Source organism: Vipera berus (genome assembly GCF_964194415.1).
Source record: "Vipera berus genome assembly, chromosome: 2".
NCBI classification, from domain to species: domain Eukaryota; kingdom Metazoa; phylum Chordata; class Lepidosauria; order Squamata; family Viperidae; genus Vipera; species Vipera berus.
In genome coordinates this window covers 195,891,435-195,912,873 of record NC_138203.1, presented here as the reverse complement: position 1 = coordinate 195,912,873, position 21,439 = coordinate 195,891,435, and the positions used below count along the sequence as shown (strand labels likewise).

The following is a 21,439-nucleotide window of genomic DNA, read 5'->3' as shown; positions in this document are numbered from 1 at the left end:
AAGTAAATTACAACTAGTAATTATGCCTTAGACGTTTTACTGTGTGATTAGACTTTGCAGACAAACATTTTGAATTTTTGTTCCTTAGGTTGCCTTTAAGAATGATCCTGAAGCTGCTCTAATTCAGTATTTAACAAATGATGAAGCTAGAAAAGCTATTTCTAGCACAGAGGCAGTGTTGAACAATCGGTTTATACGAGTATTGTGGCACCGGGAAAGCATTGAGCAGCAGCCCTTGCAACAGCAGCAACTGCCACAGCCACCACAGCTTCAGCAGCAACAGCAGCAGCAGCCAGCACTGACACCGTCACCTCTTCATCAACTGCATGTGCAGCAACAGGTTATGGCACAGCCTCCACCTGTAACCGTGCACAGCAGTATGCCAAAGGTGTAGTGTTCTACTGCAACTTCAGTTCTTCTGCTGTTCCCAAATTCTGATCTTTGGAATCTTATGGCGGTTCAAAAGATGAATACGTGCTAACATGTATCTGTTTAATGTGCATTCATGCAGGTGGTTAAACCATTAGCTCCAGGTGCCTATGTCTTTAACAAGGTTCCAGTTAAACATCGACTTGGAACAACCAGTGGAAATCAGCCAGATTCTCAACATGTATTACTTAGCCAGTCCAATGCTACTACAGAGGATGTTCAGGTAAGAGAAATGGATATGGAAGACATTCTGATCTCAGAACAAAATACCACAAGTACAATCATGCAGTATATTAATTATAAGCAGTATTATTTTTTTAAAAATGAGCAATTGGTTGAAAAAACTGACATAACGAAAGAGATTTAAGGAATCTTTTAAATGAAGATTTTGTTTTTATTTTTAATATTTATTTCCTAATATATTGCCTCTACTGGTACAGTTTTAATGGAAAATAGAATATAGGTGTTTTAAGATTTTGTACAATTAAAATTATGAATATATTTATATATTCTCCAAACCATGTCAAAGTTTTTTTTGTTTGCTTTTCCATAGTTTCTGTGTTACGTTAGTTATCACATTGTTTTCCGTTTTCAGAGGCTTTTGATTACTATATGTTGCGTCTTGGTTTCAAGAGTTTTGTTCCAAGCTTGAAACAAAGGGCTGTCTTGAACAGTATTGTTTCTAGTGTTCCAAATCTGCTAAATCCTGTGGTTTCATTTTTGTATTTGTTTTTTAGGTTAAAATTGACTCGTATACTGATTTTGTATATTGAGCTTTGGCAGTTTAACATTGGCTAATACCAAAAGGCTATTAAAACTTTCTTTTGGAGGAGATTTGCAAAATACAGTACAATGCCATGTTGTGCTTGTGTGGTCTTTTGAGAGCAGTTGGCTAGATGAAGAAGCCTTTCTCAAGCTTGTAATAAAGAAGAGTGTCTAAGATTTATTTTTTATTATTTATTTTGATGTCATCACTGAGCTATGGTGAATTAAACACAATTGGGTGTCGATTCCTCCTAAACAGTGTGGCTGTTGTACTGAAAAAAGGATGATGGATGATCCCTCTTCCAACTTTTGTTAATGTCGGACACAAACAGAGAACATGGACTTGTTTCAAATTCCTTTTGTTCTCTATAATTCAAACATCTGAAATTTTTTGAATTCTTAATCTGCTGAAATGGAATACTCAAAGCATTTTGAATTTGTTCCAGTGGAGTGTTTTTTCCCAAATTAAAAACAAGGCATTTTTCCATTTAGTGGACACCTACAGTAAAAGAATTGGCATGTTAACATCTATAATTACTTACAATGCATGTACGCTTTGTGAATAATGAATACTTATATATGTATAATTGTATAATTATACAATGCAATAATAATGCAACCAAATTTTGTCCTTGTGCAACGATATGACTTGCCCACTATCATGGACATAAAAGATATTTCATCAGATTGCCTCGCCCCGCAACAAAAGAGGCTTATTGCCAGTGAGAAGATCAGCAAGCATTCAGAGCGTGACAGAGAAAATCAAGTGGTGGAAGCTACAAGACTACAAGGTGGCCATTGTTAATCACATCACATTTCCTCCAATCACCACAGACTGATGCCACATGGACTGCTCTCCACAGGCCCATTACCATTTTTTCAAGAATACACCTTGGCTCTATGAGACTAAGTTGTCATCGAACCAACAAGCAGATGCAGCAGAAAGTATGGAAAAGAAGGTGATTTACAAAACTGGTATGTGCGGAAGACCAATGGAAACTGGCAAAAGTCTTGTCTTTGCAAGAAGAATGGCAAAGAAAACTGTCATAAAAGCCATAACCAATCCCTATTGGGATTAATAGGGACACAAAGGAAAGCAAAAAATCCCATCTGTTGACTAGCAAAAATGCATGCCAGGGCATGCAATATGAACATTGAACACTACCTATGGTTTGAAGACAAAGGTGGATGACAACATTAAAATAAACTCAAAATCTGGGAACACTCATAGCAGCACTTTGATGAAATCCCTAGTGTCAAATTTCCACACCCACCAATTTCTGATGGTTTGTTTAATGTTAGCTTTGCACATTACATCTTAAGAGATTGTCAAAGCTGTCAGCAACATGAAGAATTTGAAAGCCCCTGGCCCGGACTATCTGTCATCATCCGACGTCTGGAATTTAGAACTTTTCAGCACAGCAATTGACTGACTGACAAACTTCTTCAGTGCCATTTTGGACTCTAGCCATATGTCTGGTGACTGGGCCACATAGTTACCCTCTTCAAGAACAAAGATGAGCCAGCAGACTGCTCCAAGTACCAACCAATTCACTTCCTGTTGCACACAATGAAAATTTTTGAGCATATTCTCAACCAGCCCCTCCATGACATCATTGAAATCAGTATCAACCAGTGCAGTTTTATCAAAGGTTTGAGCACCACCAAGACTATTTGTACAGCTTGCATTCTTCAGCATAGAGAAAAGAAGAAACCATTACACCTAACCATGTTCTGCCTCAGCTTTATGTTAACAGCAGCAGCCACGTATCATTCACTGCCAGCCTTTCTGACAGCTTTCCTGTGAATGTTGATGTGCACCAGTGCTAAGTATTATTGCCGTTGATGTTCATTCTCATCGTGGATGAGAATGGAAAACCTACAGCATTCATGGAAAACCTACAGCACAGTGCCCCTGGGCCTTGCTGTACATCAACAATGTCCTTCTCACATCTACTGCTAGGAAAGAGAACTGCAGCACTGTGTCCAAATAGGGAATGATCATCTTAACCAATTCGGTTTGCATCTCAGTATGAGGATGACCAAATATCTAGAGCAGGGCTTTTCAACCGGTGGTACGTGTACCACCTGTGGTACTTTGCCATGTGGCAGGTGGTACGAGACTGCTAGCCAAGTGTAGCAGGGAGGGGAATGAGCCGAAGTGAGCCAAGCCTAAGGGCGAGGCAGCTGCAGCTGCAGGACTGTCTGGGCTCAGCAGAAGCCCCAGGAGCCAGCAGCAGCTGATTGGCACTTCCAGAAGCAGCATGGAGGTGAACTGAAGAAAAAGGGGGGGGAGGAGAAGAGAGGCTACAAAAGGAGGTGGTTTGGGCAGGAAAGGGGAAAAAAGAACAGGGAAAGAGAAGGAGAGGTCAGTTGGCAGGGAGGAAACAGGGACAGAAAAGAAGCAGCAGCTGTTGCTGAAAGGTCCCCTGGTTCGTTTTCTCCAGCCAGGAGTATGCAAACAGCGCTAATGAAATGAAAAGCCGGCATGTTGGAAAGGAGGTAAATTTATTTAGTTCTGGATCATCTGGCAGCTTGACTGGGTTACCATAAGGATTTTTGTACAGTTTTTACAGAATTTTGTAATTCAGAGGCTCCTTTGTGTGCTTTGGTTATTGGAATATTTTTAGTCTGTATTTTATTATTTATTTATTTTATTAATTTAATTTCTATACCGCCCTTCTCCCGAAGGACTCAGGGCGGTGTACAGGGCAATAAAACTACAATATACAAAAGTTAAAAATAAGATTAAATAGAACTAGCCCATTACAATAAATAATTAAAAATTACTAATTAAAATACCCCAAACCCATTAGACCAGGCCAGCTTGTTCAAATAGGTAAGTTTTCAGATCCCGGCGGAAAGAGCGAAGGTCAGGAGCTATCCAGAGCTCAACCGATAATTGATTCCAAAGGGCTGGTGCGCCCACAGAGAATGCTCTCCCCCTGGGGGCCGCCAGCTGGCACTCTGACTGGCGGCACCCTGAGGAGGCCCTCTCTGTGGGAGCGCACAGGACGAAGGGAAGTTGACACCGGCAGCAGGTGCTCCCGTAAGTAATCCGGACCCATGCCATTTAGGGCTTTATAGGTAATCACCAGCACCTTGAATCTCACCCAGAGGGCAACTGGAAGCCAATGCAGCTCGCGGAGTAGAGGTGTTACATGGGAGTATCGGGAGACCCCCATCACAACTCGCGCGGCCGCATTCTGCACCAGTTGAAGCCTCCGAGTGGTCCTCAAGGGCAGCCCCATGTACAGAGCATTGCAGTAGTCTATACGAGAGGTCACGTGCGCATGAGTGACTGTATGCAGGGCATCCCGGTCCAGATAGGGTCGCAACTGGCGTACCAGGCGAACCTGGGCAAAAGCCCCCCTGGTCACAGCTCCTATATGATCTTCCAGACTGAGCTGTGAATCCAGGAGGACACCCAAGTTGCGAGCCTTATCTACGGGGGGGGGGGGTTAATTTTAGGTTAGCAATGTTCAAAGTGTTGACTTCCATAGGTTTAATTCCTTTAAACAAATGTAATTAGCTTTACCCCCTTATCTTGAGTCTGTCTATGGCTTTTAGAAAGTTTTCTTTGAAGGTAAACATGTTTAATTTTAAAGCTAAAGCTTTTCACAATTGCCAGAGCCTTTCAATCTTGGCTTGCAACATTGTGACATTTGACACCCCTGAGGCAGCTTAAAGGGAAAAAAAACCCGGAGTTTATGTGTTTATTTTGTGAGCCTCTGTATCTTTAAGGGTACAGGGAAGGGATGGAGGGGGTGCATTCTTACTACACTGTAGAAGGAGAGCTAAGACGGGCCAACCAGCTAGCTCAGGGGTCTATAAACCTAGCACCTTTAAGACCTGTGGACTTCAACTCCCAGAATTCCTCATCTAGCCATGAGGGCTGAGGAATTCTGGGAGTTGAAGTCCACAAGTCTTAAAAGTGCCAAGTTTGAAGACCTCTGAGCTAGCTAGTAGTGGTGCATATTAATAAACATGGATAAATTCATCATACATTTGTCAGTGCAAAGGGAAAGTGATTCAGCAAAGGAACAGCCACTAAAGAAATTTAAACTGGTACTTTTCCCTTTTTTCCCTACAGTTTGTAATATTTTATTAGATTATAGAATAAAATACAAAAGCAAATAGTAGGACACAGTGGGGAGGAAAAGGGGAAAGTGAGGGGGAGAAGAGAAAAAGAACAGACTTCCTCAGTTGCAGTAGAAGGAAGCATTAATCTTGAACCTCAAGTTTTTACTTTTCCATAATATTATAAACTAACCATTTCTATAACAACAAATGAATCTAATCAGTAAAACCCAAATCCCCCCCCCTTTTTTTTCTTTTAGTCATCAAGTTTTTGATACCTTGCTAAGCACTGGTGGTACTCAAATATTGTCATGTCCTAAAAGTGGTACAATCTGTGATAAGGTTGAAAAGCCCTGCTCTAGAGCACCTCCACTGTACAGGTCAGCAGCAAAGACCTAGTAACAAAATGCCTTACGTTACTTAGGATCCTACTTGCAAAGTGACAGTGGCATTAGTGAGGTAGAGTATGTAAGGGTGAATGCAACGTGGCTGTAGAGGAAGATAATTGCAGTGCTTTGCAATAGGCATAGGCCAATTCACCTAAAATCGAAAGTATATAAATTGATGGTCCTCCAGTAGTGCTCCCATTGGTCATTAGGCATTTCCCTTTTTCACCACGGCAGCAATGATAAGCCCAGCAGCAGATGGACATTGCACCAATAATAGAAAATGAGGGGAAACTGCCTACGGTTTTTGTGCCACATTCTACAAGCAACACTCAAATTGTCACCTGCACTGTTCACAACTTTAACATAACTTTAACATGATGGGAAATGTCTGTGTAGAAAACCAAAGCAAAGATGGTAGAACTCAATGCGGACATGAAAGTTATCCGGTTGCACCCACTTGCTGCATTTGATCGCATGAAATGGCATTGGTTAATCTGAAAAAATGGACTCTGCACCTGCAGGAAAATGCTAAGTTGAAAAAGATTTGTATAGTATATTGGTTCACAATTATTAAATTTTAGGATGTTCTGGTAATTCATACCATCTCTAAATGGAGGAATAGCTTACCTAAATTAGAATGAATAGTTTTACTATAACTACAAGTTTATCTTCTGTTTCTTAAAAACTAGCTTTTTTTTACTATTACTTCTGATCAAATTTGGATATGCAATGTAAGTTTGCAATTGTCACCACTGGTATTGTAGTGGCACCAATAGATAATTTAAATTTCACCTTTGCAGAATTGGCAAAATACCATCTGAGAATGTTTGATTTGATCTTTTAAAATTATTACCATAAATAAATAGTTGCACAAAGTTTAATGGCACCATTAATGTGTTGTTATAAATTGCTGCTTTCAGTTGTTTCCTTCTTCAACAACACATACAAAGATGGTTTACAGTTCTTCCAGTTTGAAGACAGGAAATAAGTCTGGTACAGGAAATAAATCTCATGATGTCCAAGAAGTTCTTAAAAAGAAACAGGTAAACACATATCATTGCAACGTATTTAATAGCTGTAATCTTTGAATAAAATAGGATTTGCATCAACCACATGAATTATTTCTTGAATAATTTCTTCAAATCGTTCTTTCATGTTTACTCTTTGGTTGGGAGGATTATAACCTCTGGTTTTATAGTCATGCTCATTATCTTGATTTTTTTTTTCTTATCCAAACACTGTAAAGTCTACTACAGTTCCTTCTTCTCAGAAGAAAGCAACTTGGGTTTCAATCTTAGCAGAGTCAAAAAAAAAAGATACCACATTGATTCAGTGTAGAAGGATTGCAGTTGTAGGAAAGTAAACCGCTGTTTGCCACATTGAGCTTACTACAGTGTAATCTGAATATAAACCTTAAGCCATTTATAGATATTTTTTATTGGTATGTGTAATGAAGGGCAATAGTAGCAGCTTTCCACAAGGCATGAATCCCAATCTGGATTTGAATTATCTGAAGCCAAGCCCATAGACTAGAAGTGGTGAAAAATAATTACTGTTTTCCAGGGAATTATAATGCTGCAGAAGAAAATAGCATAATCCAAATGATATTGGATCATCTAAAATCATGATTTACATTTCTTTACTATATATAGTAATTAAGGTAAACCATTTCTACCTTAATGGTTGTTTTTTTTCTTGGTAGGAGACAATGAAATTGCAACAAGACATGAGAAAGAAACAGCAGGAAATGTTAGAGAAACAAATAGAATGTCAAAAGGTATGATTAAATTGCTTAACTTCTAAGGTTTTTTTAAAGTTTTTATTGATTTTTTAATACAATTTAATAGTACTTATTCAACAAACGTGTTGTCTGGGTATATCATTCACTAATACAAATTGAATTTCTAATCCCTTATTCTTTTCTCCAGTCATTGATAAAATAAGTCCCAAGTTTGAAAGTACTGTTTCTTCATTTTGCCAATGTCATGCAAATATGATTCTTGCCACTGTTATCACATGCAAAATCAAGTATATACTTTGTTTATCAAGCTTTTCTAGCATTATACCTAATTTAAAAAGTACAGGTTTAAAATTACGTGTTTTCCCAACATCTTTTCTAGACAAGTATGTATCTTTGTCCAGTATCTCTTAGCTTTAACACGTGTCCACCATACATGATAATAAGTATCTGACTTGTGATTACATTTCCAACATCTATCTGACATATTTTTAAACATTTTTGCTAGTCTTGCTTGTGGCAGGTGCCATCTATAAAACATTTTATACACGTTTTCTTTGTAAAAAGTTGACATGGTCAATTTATAATTTTCTTCCCCATAAGTTTTGCCATTTCTCTAGATCTATGTTGTATCCAAAAAAATTTGCCCATGTCATCGTTTCTTTTACTTGTTCATTTTCCATTTTCAAATTCAATAAAAAGTTATACATTTTCTTAATTAGTTTCTCATCCAAGGTTAATAATATCTGATCAAACAAGGTCTGCTCTTTATAAAATCCATACAGTTTAACATCTTTGTCATCTCAGTTGTATTTGTAAATATGCCCACCACGATAGATCAGTACCCTGATTTTTCCTCTCTTGTTTATGTTTTAAATTCCCCTCGAGTTTAGAATATCTTTATATGTCCATATTTTCTCAAGACTGACTAAATTTGGATGTGCAAATGCTTCCATTGTTGAAAGCCATCCTGGAATTTTCAAGTATATTTTACATTTTATTGTTTCCCATGTTTGTAATAATGCATTTCTAATATAGTAGTTTTGAAAATATCTATGAATTTTATTTTTCCCATACCATAAGAAAGTGTGCCAACCAAGTTGTAAGTCATGTCCCTCCAAATACAACAAACATTTGTTTCTAAGAGTTATCCATTCTTTTACCCATGTTAGTACTGATGCTTGATAATATAAAACCCACTCTGGCAAGCCAAAACCTCAGTTTTCCTTAGTTTCTTGTAACATTTTCAATTTAATTCTAGTTTTCTTTCCTTGCATCATCATCATCATTATTATTATTATTATTATTATTATTATTATTATTATTATTATTATTATTTATTTGTATACCGCCCTTCTCCCGAAGGACTCAGGGCGGTGAACAGGGCAAACATATAAAAATACAAGAATACAAAAATTAAAAGAGATTAAACAAGATGCCCAAAGCTTACAACAATAAGTTAAAATACAATTAAAACAATAATAAAACCCATCACCCATCAGGCCAGGCCGGCTTGTTCGAACAAGTAGGTCTTCAGATCGCGTCGGAAGGAGCAAAGGTTGGGCGCCGTCCGGAGCTCAACCGGCAAACGATTCCATAAATCCGGCACGCCCACAGAGAAGGACCTCCCCCTGGGGGCCACCAGGCGACATTCTCTGACCGGTGGCACCCTGAGGAGGCCCTCTCTGTGGGAGCGCACAGGGCGGAGGGAAGTTGATAAATTTTAAAATTAGAGAATTTAAGTCTTCAAAGATTTTTTTCTCCAGTTTTATAGGTATCGTTTGAAATAGAAACAATATTTTTGGTAATATATTTGTTTTCACCGTAGCAATTCTTCCTAACGTCAACAGTTGCAAGTTTTTCCATTTTTCCAAGTCAAGTTTTATTTGATTCAGCAGTTTTACATAGTTACCTTCCTTTATGTTGCTGTCAGGTATATTTCCAAATATTTAACCTTTTTGACTATTTGTAATTCTATTTTTTCTGACATTTGTGGGGGGTTGTTGTTGTTGTTCATCTGTAAGATTTTTAACTATTGCTTTAGTTTTTTCTCTGTTTATCTTCAGTCCTGCTATCTCTCCAAATTGTTCTATCTTTTCCAATAATTTAGGAATCATCTCTAAAGGTTCCTCTAGGATGAATACCAAGTCATCTGCAAATGCTTGCAATTTATAAGTTTCACCTTTTATTTCTAGTCCTTTAATTTTTGGGTCTTATCTAATATTTCTATTTAGAACTTCCAAAGTTAAAATAAATAAAAATGGAGGTAGTGGACATTTTTGTCTTGTGCCTTTTCCTATGTTGAAATTCTCTGTATAATCTCCATTTACAGTCACTTTTGCTGTTTGTGATATATTGTTGTAATCATATTTATACAATTTTGTCCAAAGTCCATTGTTTTTAGTTGTCTAGTCATAAATTGCCAGGAAACGTTATCAAATGCCTTTAGAGCATCTAAAAATACTAATGCCAATTGTTTCCCTGGATGCATTTCATAATATTCCAATATGTCCATTATAACTCTTAAATTATTTTTTTATTTGTCTCTTTGGTAGAAATCCATTTTGGTCTGGATGTATAAATTCAGTGAGAAATTTTTTCAGTCACTCCACTATTGTTGAAGTAATTTTATAATCCACATTTAGTAATGAAATCGATCTGTAATTTTTTTTATCTGTGTCAGGTCTGAGACCTCTTTTGGTATCAAAGTAATATTTGCTTCTGTCCATGTGTTTGGGAATTTAGCCTCTAATAAAAGTTCATTATACACATCTTTCAACAGAACACTTAATGTATCTTGTAGACTTGTACACCTCTGCCGGGAGCTCATCTGGTCCCGGTGTTTTTTCGTTTTTTTGTCTTCTTATAGCCTCCATCAGTTCCATCATTGTTATTTTTTCATTTAACATAGTTTTAAAGTTTTCTGGAATTTTTGGTAATTTTCCCCCCCATATATTGAATCATTTTCTCCCATGAAATTTCTTCTCTATCATACAGTTTCTCATAATATTCTTTAATTATCTTTTTTATTTTCATTTCTAAATTGTAAACAGCCTTTTTCATCTACTAAGTTGTTTATCAATTTTTTCTCCTTCTGTTCTTTAAGTTTGTAAGTTAGCCATCTTCCTGGTTTATTTGCATTTTCAAAAAAAGTTTTGTTTTGCTCTTTTAATTTGCTATGCCAATTTTTCTGATTCTGTTAAATTTAATTTATGTTTTATTATTTCCATTTGTCTTTTCAGTATTTTCTTTTGTGGATTTATTTGTAGTTCTAATTCTAGTTTTCTAAATTCTTCCCTTAACAGTATATGTTGTTGTCTTTTTTCTTTGTTGTTTTTTTTTTTTGCCATGTATGTTGTAGCTATACTTCTAAAGTATGCTTTGGCTGTATCCCATACATTTTGTAATGTTGTATTTTGTTTTTTATTTTGTTTTTTAAAAAGTTCCATTTCTTTTGTTGCAATTCTATAAATTCTTTCTCTTTTAATGTGGATTGGTTCAAGGTCCATCTTAGGGGTTGTTTTTTTATTCCTTTCCACTTCATTCTTAAAGGATTATGGTCTGCCCAAGTGCCTAATTCTATCTCAATCTCCTGCATATTGGTTCTTAATTAACTTCCAATTTTTGTTCTGTATATAACTTGTAAACATATTTAAGGAGTTGTGTGCAAAGCCCTTTCTCAATAGCATGTTGTTGTTGTTTTTACTTTCATAGATGCTAATATCAAAATTGGAAAAGAATAAAACCACAAAACCAGAGGAAAGAGCAGAGATTATGAAGACTCTGAAAGAGCTAACAGGAAAAATTTCACAGTTGAAAGATGAATTAAAAACTTCATCCGTTGTTTCTACACCATCAAAGCTAAAGTCTAAAACTGAAGTAAGTTTTTTTTAATCCCATTTATATCCCGCCCTTCTCCGAAGACTCAGGGTGGCTTACAATTTAAGCACAAATCAATGTGCTTAGCAATAGCCTTCATTCTATGTATATGCCTGCTTATTAGGGCTTTTGGCCCCCCCTAAGCGGCATTATTACAAACTCAGCTTATTGCCCCCAACAATCTGGGTCCTCATTTTACCTACCTCGGAAGGATGGAAGGCTGAGTCAACCTTGAGCCTGGTGGGACGCGAACCTGCACTAATTGCAGGCAGCTGGTGTTACTTAAGGAGGCATTAGCCCACTGCTCCACCAAGTTATACGATTGTTTTAACATCTTTATGTTTTAAAATCTGCTGTTGATTCAATGCCTATGGGCTAAGAAGTAGCCTTTGCATACAAACTATTACATGAATTTGGGCATTTATAAAAGTTTGCTACTTCTTTCAATGTTTTAATTTTGTTACACATCTTTCATATTTCTTCTCATTGCTCAGTCAAAGCTGGAATCTTCAGATTTTTTTTTAAGACCACCAATTACCCAAGGCATTTTATGTGGTCTGAATCAGCATTTTTTGCCCTAGCTATCAGTATTATCACCATTCTATTAGTTATATCTCTTAACATAGAATTATTTATTTAGCTTTTGCTATCCCGCATTTTGGATTCTACCCAAACCCCCAAAGATATAACTTACAATTATGTTTTCCCTAGAATATTGGGAAATTGAAACCTAAGGGATAATATGTAAAATTTAGAAGAAAATAAATGAATTCTCTGCTACAACTTCTCTCCTTTCAAAGGCACAAAAAGAACTCTTAGATGCAGAATTGGACTTACATAAAAGATTGTCTTCTGGGGAAGATACAACTGAACTAAGGAAAAAACTTAGCCAATTACAGGTGGAGGTAAGTTTGTAGAGTAGAGTGTCATCTTGATTCTGTTGTTAGGGATACGCAGTATCCACATACAATTGACATACATTCCTTTTGCCCAGGCGGCTCGTTTAGGTATCTTACCTGTTGGTCGGGGGAAAGCAATGTCAGCTCAAACTAGAGGAAGAGGACGAGGTCGTGGAGGGAGAGGAAGGGGTATTGTGAATCACATGGTAGTGGACCACCGCCCCAAAGCAATAACAATTGGCGGCTTTGTGGAAGAAGAGAAAGATGAAGTGTTGCAACATTTCTCAGTAAGTTAGCAATTTGTAACTAAAACTAAATATACTTCAATTTCTGTGCAGTGTTCTAGAATAATACAGAATAACATAAAGGCATGAGTGTCATAAAAGTGAACCAACTTCATTTTTACAGCTGCAGTCATTGTTTTAGTACGTAATCTGTTCAGCCTTCTAGCTGAAATGAAATTGCATCACATGCTACAAACATTTGGATAACTCTTAGAGAAGGTGGCTGTTCTAAGCATTATCCGCTATATTTCTTTAGCATTCTTTTTAAAAGATTCCTAAGTGCTGAAATCATCTTGACCACATACTGTCTAGTATATTTTTAATATCCTTTTAGTGGAACTGTAATTGGACAATCTTGTCAGTGTTTGTTAGTTATGGAATTAATCTAATTTTCACTGCCTTTGCACTCAAGTGAATGTGCCTTACTATCAACATCAATTTGCTTTGATGCTGGAGGTTAATACCAACCAATTGCCACTAGGTTGGCCCTTTCTTTACAGATAATTTAGTGGTTTTCATGATTTTCATGAGCTACAAACAAAAAGCAAATTTTCTGGCTGCCTGAACCATCACTTTCTCTCTCACTGCTAAATATAATTATACTTGAAGTTTATCAAAAGCAAGAACATAGTTAAAAGGCATTTCTACATGTGAAATAAGTATCATGTCAATTATATAAATAAGTATTGATTTGCTAACTTGAGTTTCAAAGATTCTACAATTTAGAAACTGGCTAAAACCTTATGTATACCTGATCAAGAATGTGCTTCATTAAACATCACAGAAATTATTTTAAAATAAAATACACATAGTATCAGATTTTTAACCAAAATTATGATGCTTTTTGAAAAGCCCAGACTTCTCATGCTGTCATCTGGCATACGTTTATGAGCAATTTGTATACTTTTCCTATATATTTGGGGATTAATGTGGTTCCTAAAATGCTAAGAAATAAGATTGTTGTCCCAGAACAGGGGTAGGCAACCTTGGCTCTTTTATGACTCGTGGACTTCAATTCACATGCTGGCTCAGGAATTCTGGGAGCTGAAGTCCACGAGTCATAAAAGAGCCAAGGTTGCCTACCCCTGTCCCAGAACATGAATGTTATTGAGAAAGACCAGAGGCCTTTCTAGAATTCCTGTAGCAAAGCCAAGTGTTTTCTAGATGTCTTGGTCTACAATCTCTCATTGACCATGTTAAGTTCAACCAGTGATTAGGAATTAACGTCCAAAACATTTAAAAGGCACCAGGTTGCCTATGTATACTTTATTAATTAATAATTCATTAGTGATCAGGGTTTTTTTAGCAATGAAAGAAAGTAAATCTCAGTCCTTTGTGTTTCAGCAATTTGGAGATATTGAAGGTCTTCAAGAGGAAGAATCTCCTTTAAGTGTTGTTTTGACATTTAAATCCCGCTCTGAAGCTGAAAACGTATGTAATATGCTTTCAATTTTTAAAGAACGTTCTACTACTCTACATCCAGTTTTTTAAAGCAAACATACTCTGTAATTAAAAGTATCAGCAAATACATACTAGCTTCAAATGAACTATTTTCAGGCATTAAATGTTTAAATCCTGTTGCTGTGTTTAAACTTATAATGGATTATAATTCAGCTAGTTACTAATATTTAACTTAAATTATCAGAAAAGAACTCAAATTTGCAGATATGAAAAGTGATTATTAAGCAGTGCAGAGTTCTGATCAATCACTAGAGTTAATGGAGATCTTTCTGACATGCTGTATAGCTACTGATTTATCCTAGTACATAACATATATTGTTTTTTTGGGGTTTTTTCTTAAATATTCCACTTTAGGCTGCCAATCAAGGATTAAAGTTTAAAGACCGACGACTTCAGATATCATGGCATAAACCTAAGTTACCATCTGTGTCTACAGAAACTGAGGAGGAAGAGCCCAAGGAAGAGGTATTAGAATAATATTTAAATAGCTTATCCTTTTAAATTTCTTTAAAACTAGCATTGACCATCTGGTTTTGCAGTACACAGCGCCAACTGGAACTGATGGTACAACCGCTCTGGTCACTAGGAATTCCATCTTGCTCATCAGAAATCTGAAGGATCAAAACATGAAGACTTTACTTAATGCTCGAGCAGCAAGTCAGTGGGCCTATCCTGCTACCCGACCATTTCTCTGACCAAATTTGCTGAAACTTTTTTCAGTGTGCTGTTGATCCCAGAACAATGATCCTGGTGGACTTCAGCATTCATGCTGAGGCTACCTTAGGGAGGTATATAGTATGACAGTCATGAATCTACCTTGAGCTGTCATCAGATTCAGTAACAGAGAGAAGCATACCTTTGATTTACTTTTGCCTCAAGTCATGAAGGGTTACTTTGGAAGGGGAATTATAGTTCTCATGACCAAAGACTGGAAAAGCTTCTCCCAGATCACCATTGCTTTTCTATCACTTATTGATCACTTAAGGTTGTCTCCCATCGAGACCTAAGGAATTTGATGGGTTTGTAAAAATTTGGGAAGATTTTCAGAAAACAAAGCCAATGCTTCTTTCAAGACCCTTATTGACATTAAGAATGGGAAATATCTGTGTATCTTTTTTTTTATTATTACATTTATATCCCGCCCTTCTCCGAAGACCCAGGGCGGCTTACAAGCTTAGCAGTAGCCTTCATTCTATGTATATGCCTGCTTGTTAGGGCTTTCACACACACCCCAAGCGGCATTATTACAAAGTCAGCTTATTGCCCCCAACAATCTGGGTCCTCATTTTACCTACCTCGGAAGGATGGAAGGCTGAGTCAACCTTGAGCCTGGTGGGATGCGAACCTGCACTAATTGCAGGCAGCTGGTATTACTTAAGGAGGCATCAGCCCACTGCTCCACCAAGGCTCTGTACAGTCACCCTCAAATGTTTCTCCAATATTGTGGAATCTGAGCTTCTTGGATTTCTGGGGACCTCTCAATAATGAATTAGACTAGAAGGTGGCAAGAATGTAAATTTGCTATGGAGCTGATTAAACATGAATGAATGCATATAATCATACCTGCTTTGTGGCTTTTGTTACATTCTCAAATGTCCAAACAGCAGAGCTCTTCTAGGATTTATGGACAAAATGCTTCTAACTGTCGGGTTTTCCACATATTCTCTGGATTTTTAGCTCCCTTTCCTTATATAGGTTAACTGTAAAAAGTTGATAGAGCAAATCATAGATGTTGTCCATGGATACGTCCATGTTGGAATGATACTGCCAACCTTAAGAAAGCAAATTCATTCCTGTAGACACCTCCATGGATTCAGAAGGTCTTGTCAACAATTATTAATTATTTGTGTGCTTTTTCTGTCTGAGTTCAGGCCTGGTTTGAGAATCCAGAATAAGCAATACTTTCACCATTTTATAACCTGACAAAGGGAATATAGCTCTGTTGATCCTGCTTGAACTTCTCTGGTTTCTTTGACATGTGAAGGGAGAGTACTAGGGTTAGTTAGCATAAGTTAGTCTGGCCACAAGCCATTGTTTTGTTTTGCATGGTATATTAACATCAATATGAACTTTCTGGAATGATCATCAGGAATCAGCAGCAAGGTTACTGAGCAAAGACTGTACACGTATTAGAACCCTATTGACTTGGTTGCCAGTTGGCCACTGAACTAGAACACCTTGAGAGGATATCTGACAGACCATTGCTATTACTGACAGTTCAAACATCCTTGGGGATGTCTTGAAGAATTGGAAGTCATTTTGTGGGTCCTGACCAGCAAGCCTTCTTTGTGGCGGTGCCTGTCAGGAAAATTAGGAGGAATATTATATACTTGCCCCTGAACAAAAAGCAGAATATAAAGCAAATCAGTAGATACATTCATGAGGCACCTACTGCTATATATATCAGCCACCTATTGAGGATTGTCTCTTCATCACTGCTTCCCTCCACAAATATTGCTTGCTATAGTTCTCTTTTGCTTCTATTCTCTTTCTGCCATCAACCTTTGTAATGAATGCTCTTTTGTGGTTTTAATTTATTTATGTTTCTGCATTTTCATTATGTTGTAAATTGTGCTGAATTTTAAAATAATGCAGTGAGATAGATACATGTACTAACAATAACATTTGCATACAAAACATTTTAATGACAATGCTTTGAAAGGCATCGATTGATAGCAAATATGTTTTTAAAAAATTAGTAGACTGTGTTTTATTATGAAATATTTCTGATCTATAATTTGCTAATACTATAAGTAAGGCTACTTCAAATGATGTGTCAGTCCTCTGAGGTAGTCCAAAGAGGAAACCAAAACCATGAGTATAAACACCACCTTTATTCGTAAGGTTACTGTAGCAGAATCTTGCATGTCTGAAAGCACTTCTCCCCTGCCTTGCCTTTACTTTCCAGAGAACTAGGGAGGGTTCCTTCTGACATGCTATCTCACCCCATATTCTTTCTATGGGCTGAGGTATCTCCTGCCTGGCCATTCTCTAGGCTGCAGTTCTTCCTCCTTTGTCCTTCCTGACAAGGTTATTCTCATAGCCCATTACAGGATGGATCAAACATTAGACAAGTATTAATGTTAAAATATTTTTACTTGTACTCTTTCCACAATGAGTTGGCAATCTCTAAATTTGATAAATAAATAATTAATTCATGATTTCATAGCATTCAATATTTCTGCCTTTTCACAGCTAGAATTTTTGTTAGTATTTGTTTGCTTGTGGTTAGATTTCTTTGGAGATCATCCCAAGAAAGAAATGTAGTCTTAGGAATGGTCTATAAAAACACTATAATTTTATAATCATATTACATTTTATCTTTCTTTAGGAGACAGAAACATCAGATTTATTTCTACCTGAAGATGATGATGATGAAGATGAAGATGAAGATGAATCTCGCTCTTGGAGAAGATGAAACTTCAAGAGGAAGCATATAATTTTAGAATTGTTTGAACTCAAATTTTTAAAAAATATTTAAAGGAAATCCATGAGCCAAAAATCTGTTTTTGTTTTTCATTTTTTGATTATATATATATATATATATATATATATATATATATATATATATATACACACACACACACACATTAAAATAACAAATGTGTTTGATATGTAAACTTAGCAAGTAAGTAGCTATGATCAGCCAAAGGCCCAGAGCTTTTACAAAGCTGTAAAAATGGTTGTGATCTTATAAAAGTAAAATATATTAGTCTTTCAAGCCCAACTTTTGTTCATTCTGATTTTAAAATATTGATTTGTTTTATTAAATATCAATGACTTCGAAGTTTTTATTGGCAATGTGGAATCTGAGATGAGAACAATAAGTCAAATTTGTCAACATTGTCTAATTCAGAATTCCTTTCATTGGGTGGCAGGCAGCTTAAGTAAATCTCAATTGAAAAACAATCAGGAATTACACATATGTTTGTGAAGGAGCTGTTTTTCCTATATTCCACTATCTGAAATATGGTTGTCAGAATGATAGCACTTCTTGCCAGCATTGGTGATAGTGACTCCTTTTCTAGTATTTTGTTTCTTTCCCATCTTTAAACATTCTTTTAATTAACATTAGGAATGCAACTGACCAACCACTTCTGCTCTGATTTCACATTTTAGTTCGGTGGAACTGTCAGCCTTAAAATTATTAAAAATGACCACAGTAGGAATATTTTTAACAGTATTGGTAATGTGAACTTATTTCTTTTGATAATGACCTATCTCTAAAACTCTTTTCAAGGTAATTAATGGCTGCATTTTATTTCTTAAGGAAAAGCCAATGCACTGTTCCAACTGATATATTTCCTGCAACCTATAGAATTGCAAAATAAAAACAATCTTGTTTGATACTAAGCCAGCACTTAGAATAATATTGCGAGTTCAAGTTATAACACATTAAAAATTAGTGTTGAGTTGAGGGGGAAAAAGTAAAACACTGATTTAAGCCTGTTTTTTTTTATCCGCATGCTGATAAAAATGTGTCTAGTCTTCCCCCTTCTTTAAAAAAAACACCAAATAGTTTGTGGTGTAAATTTGGTAGACATTATGTTACTTTTTTTACTGCAAGGGCAATAGATCTTTATAACCCATGTCTCTTGCTGCTATTAATTCTAAATATGCCCTCCTGTGGGTCACCTCTTAGTGCTTTTGTATACTATCTTATGGTGAGTGATGAGGAAATGTGGCTGTCTGATACAGCTCCCCAGATAGCCTACTATAGGACACACTGACTGTGACTTTAAGGACAATAGTTTAAAAACTCTTGAAGGGCCATTGTTTATCCTAGCCATAGATAAGGACAGCATGTTATGCAAGGACCATATGATGCCACTGCATTTAAGTTAAGATTGACGAACCAATTCAAAAATTTAATTATATCTTTCAGAGTTCCTACATTCAGATTAGCATAGTGGTAGTTGATTGAATCTTAAGTTTCCGAACTACTAAGTTGGTTTCATGTTTCTGGTCTTGCTACCAGAACTTTTTTTTTCTTCCTCACACTTTGGGAAGTATGTACATTGTTATAAAAGCACATCCCATTTGAATTCCATCCATAAGTGAGTAAGAGTGTGTGCTATACCAGCTCTTGTTTGCCCTTTAGGTAAAGGCCTTTGTGTTCTAGATTATTGCTACATTCCTACTAATGTTGAATCTCAGTGAATTAAGTTATAACAATAAAGCACGAATATTGCACACTCTTTAAACAGGCAAAGCCTGGCTTTTCTCCCATTGCCTGTAATATCTAGAATGCTTGTGGCTCAGTGTGTGGCCATCACATATATTGACCCAGCAAGAAAAACGCTTGAATCTGGGCAGTTAGTTAATAATAGAGGGAACAAAGGATTTATGTATACATATATAGAGATACATATATATATATATATAGAAAGAGAAATATATATATATATATACACATATATATATATTGTACAGGGTTTTTTCTTAGAACTGTATAATTTTGTAAATATTTTTTGCTTTTTTTGTGTACTAAAAACTACCAGCATCTAGATTTCCATAAGAATTCTTATGTATGTATTTTTGTATCTGGAAGATTACAGTTGACTGAATGAAGCTGTAAGAGAAATTTCCTTAGCTTTTGGAACAGTTAGACGATGGGATTCCTTTTCATATGGTTTTAAATAACTTTTGTTAGCATGCTGTTCAGGACAGAATGAATATCTTTACTCAAGGTGTTAGCATTTTTCACGGAGAAGAGAGAGGGGCCAACAGAGAGATTTATTAAATAAACTTTTTTCCCATCTTTGCTTTCTTTCCTGTTTTTTTAAGTGTAAGTTGACACACATAATTCCTCTAGTGACAACGTAAATGTAATTTCTCATCCTACAAGCACAAAACTTGAGTTGTGCCCCTAAATTTATGTATCGAAAGCATACTATTGTGTTACTGAGAATGTAAAGTACTGGGCAGCATAGTGATAACTTAAAAAGAAAATAGGAAACTAGTTCAAAGTGACCTTCATTTTGATGTAGCTATGAATCTCCCTGTGTTGTGTATTAGAACTTGGTAAAAAAAAACTAATGTGTTGCTGGGTAACTTCTGGTACCACCTGCTGTGAAATTGTCCCTTTCATAGTCATAAGCCATAACAAAGCATAGTATAAATATACCTGCAAACTACCTTGAAAGCTAGGAATTCTAATAAAACTTCACTATATATATAAAATATCCCTTTCTAACCAGTTAGCAATGTATCACTCTATTGACATTGAAAAGAATGTCATAATGTAAATGCTCAGTGAATCATCCCTTTAAAAGCTTTACAGATATTAATGCTACTACTATATAAACTGTTGGTTTAACTGTGGTGTATTTTTTAATCCTTACATACAAAAATGCACAGCATATGAAACTTAAAAAAAACCCCATAATCGCCCACATACAGTGGAGATGCTTCAACATTTTTAATGAAATCATGTGAAAAGGAATATTAAATTCCTCTCAATGTACATTAACTTGTATTATAGTTTTTACAAGATTGTGAACTTGTGTAATAGTATATTAGGAGATATTGTTGGATTTCTAACTGTTTATACATTTAAATTCATATATGTAATGTTTGTTTTATTGATTACATTTTGAATTTCTAAGATGCATGTTGACTTTTTGCAATAAAGAGATAACATGGAATGGTTTAAAATTAAAAAACAAGTTTGAATTGAAATTTGGAAACAACCATTCCAGAGGAAAAAAAAATACTCACGAAAAGAACTGTATTGCTTGCTTTCTTTAAAAGTGTACATCTGTGAATGCGTGCATATGGTGTGTGTACATGTATATATATGAATATGTGTTTATAAGGTTCATCATTACCAACCTTAAAACACTTATATTTTGCTGTTCCAAAGCTTGGAGTAGCTGATAATAAAACAATCCAAGTCCTTCTAAGAAACAAAATAGTTTCGTGACCATGGCCAAAATCAATATTTCATTTTTCAGCCTAAGTTAAATTTATTGAATTTAATGTATTGAACAATAAGTGATGGTATCATCTTCTTAAGTAAGCTATATGATAACACAAAATGCTGAATATTAACAGTAGTGACCAGCTGAAGAATACATAATCCTTGAAACAATATAGCAGGGAAAAGCTGAGATTGGTGGTGGGGGAAAACATTTTTAGAGGAATGGGCCTGACTCAGAAAACCCACTTTTTAACCCACTTTGTCATAAGTGTGAGTATATTATGTCTCCAACACATTTCTTGAAAGCTACTTATTCCTAAATATGAATTTGGCATGTTGGAATTCTTTGAGATATTATTGTAGATAGAGATACGTAAATCATAAGATTTCTATAACATGGATCCTTTACGTGCAAAGAAATGCAGTTATGCACTTACAAAAACAGTTCTGAGCCACTGCTCCAAATGGGTTTTATCTGATAAGTTCCTTATTCTTTATCATATAAGAAGCATTTATCACTCAGGTAAATATTTGAAGAGCTGGCTAGACCAGATCGTAAAGTAGCCAAAGAAGTATTTTAAATTGTCTGAACT

The 21,439-nt window shown here is 35.9% G+C and overlaps 1 protein-coding gene across 4 annotated transcripts in view; it reads left to right on the top strand.

Annotated features, from left to right (window-relative positions):
* The window catches only part of LOC308661995 (RNA-binding protein 27-like), a 42,912-nt gene extending 22,080 nt beyond the window's left edge, over positions 1 to 20,832 (top strand). For all 4 annotated transcript variants that reach the window (XM_081317335.1, XM_081317333.1, XM_081317334.1 and 1 more), the window contains 10 exons: positions 89 to 388; positions 512 to 652; positions 6,584 to 6,706; positions 7,366 to 7,440; positions 11,116 to 11,280; positions 12,081 to 12,185; positions 12,275 to 12,466; positions 13,808 to 13,894; positions 14,279 to 14,389; positions 17,256 to 20,832. In XM_081317335.1, coding sequence (XP_081173461.1) covers positions 89 to 388; positions 512 to 652; positions 6,584 to 6,706; positions 7,366 to 7,440; positions 11,116 to 11,280; positions 12,081 to 12,185; positions 12,275 to 12,466; positions 13,808 to 13,894; positions 14,279 to 14,389; positions 17,256 to 17,342 — 1,386 coding nt within the window. In that variant the 3' untranslated portion in view covers positions 17,343 to 20,832. The remainder of the gene's footprint in view (positions 1 to 88; positions 389 to 511; positions 653 to 6,583; positions 6,707 to 7,365; positions 7,441 to 11,115; positions 11,281 to 12,080; positions 12,186 to 12,274; positions 12,467 to 13,807; positions 13,895 to 14,278; positions 14,390 to 17,255) is intronic.
* Positions 20,833 to 21,439: the final 607 nt, after the last annotated feature.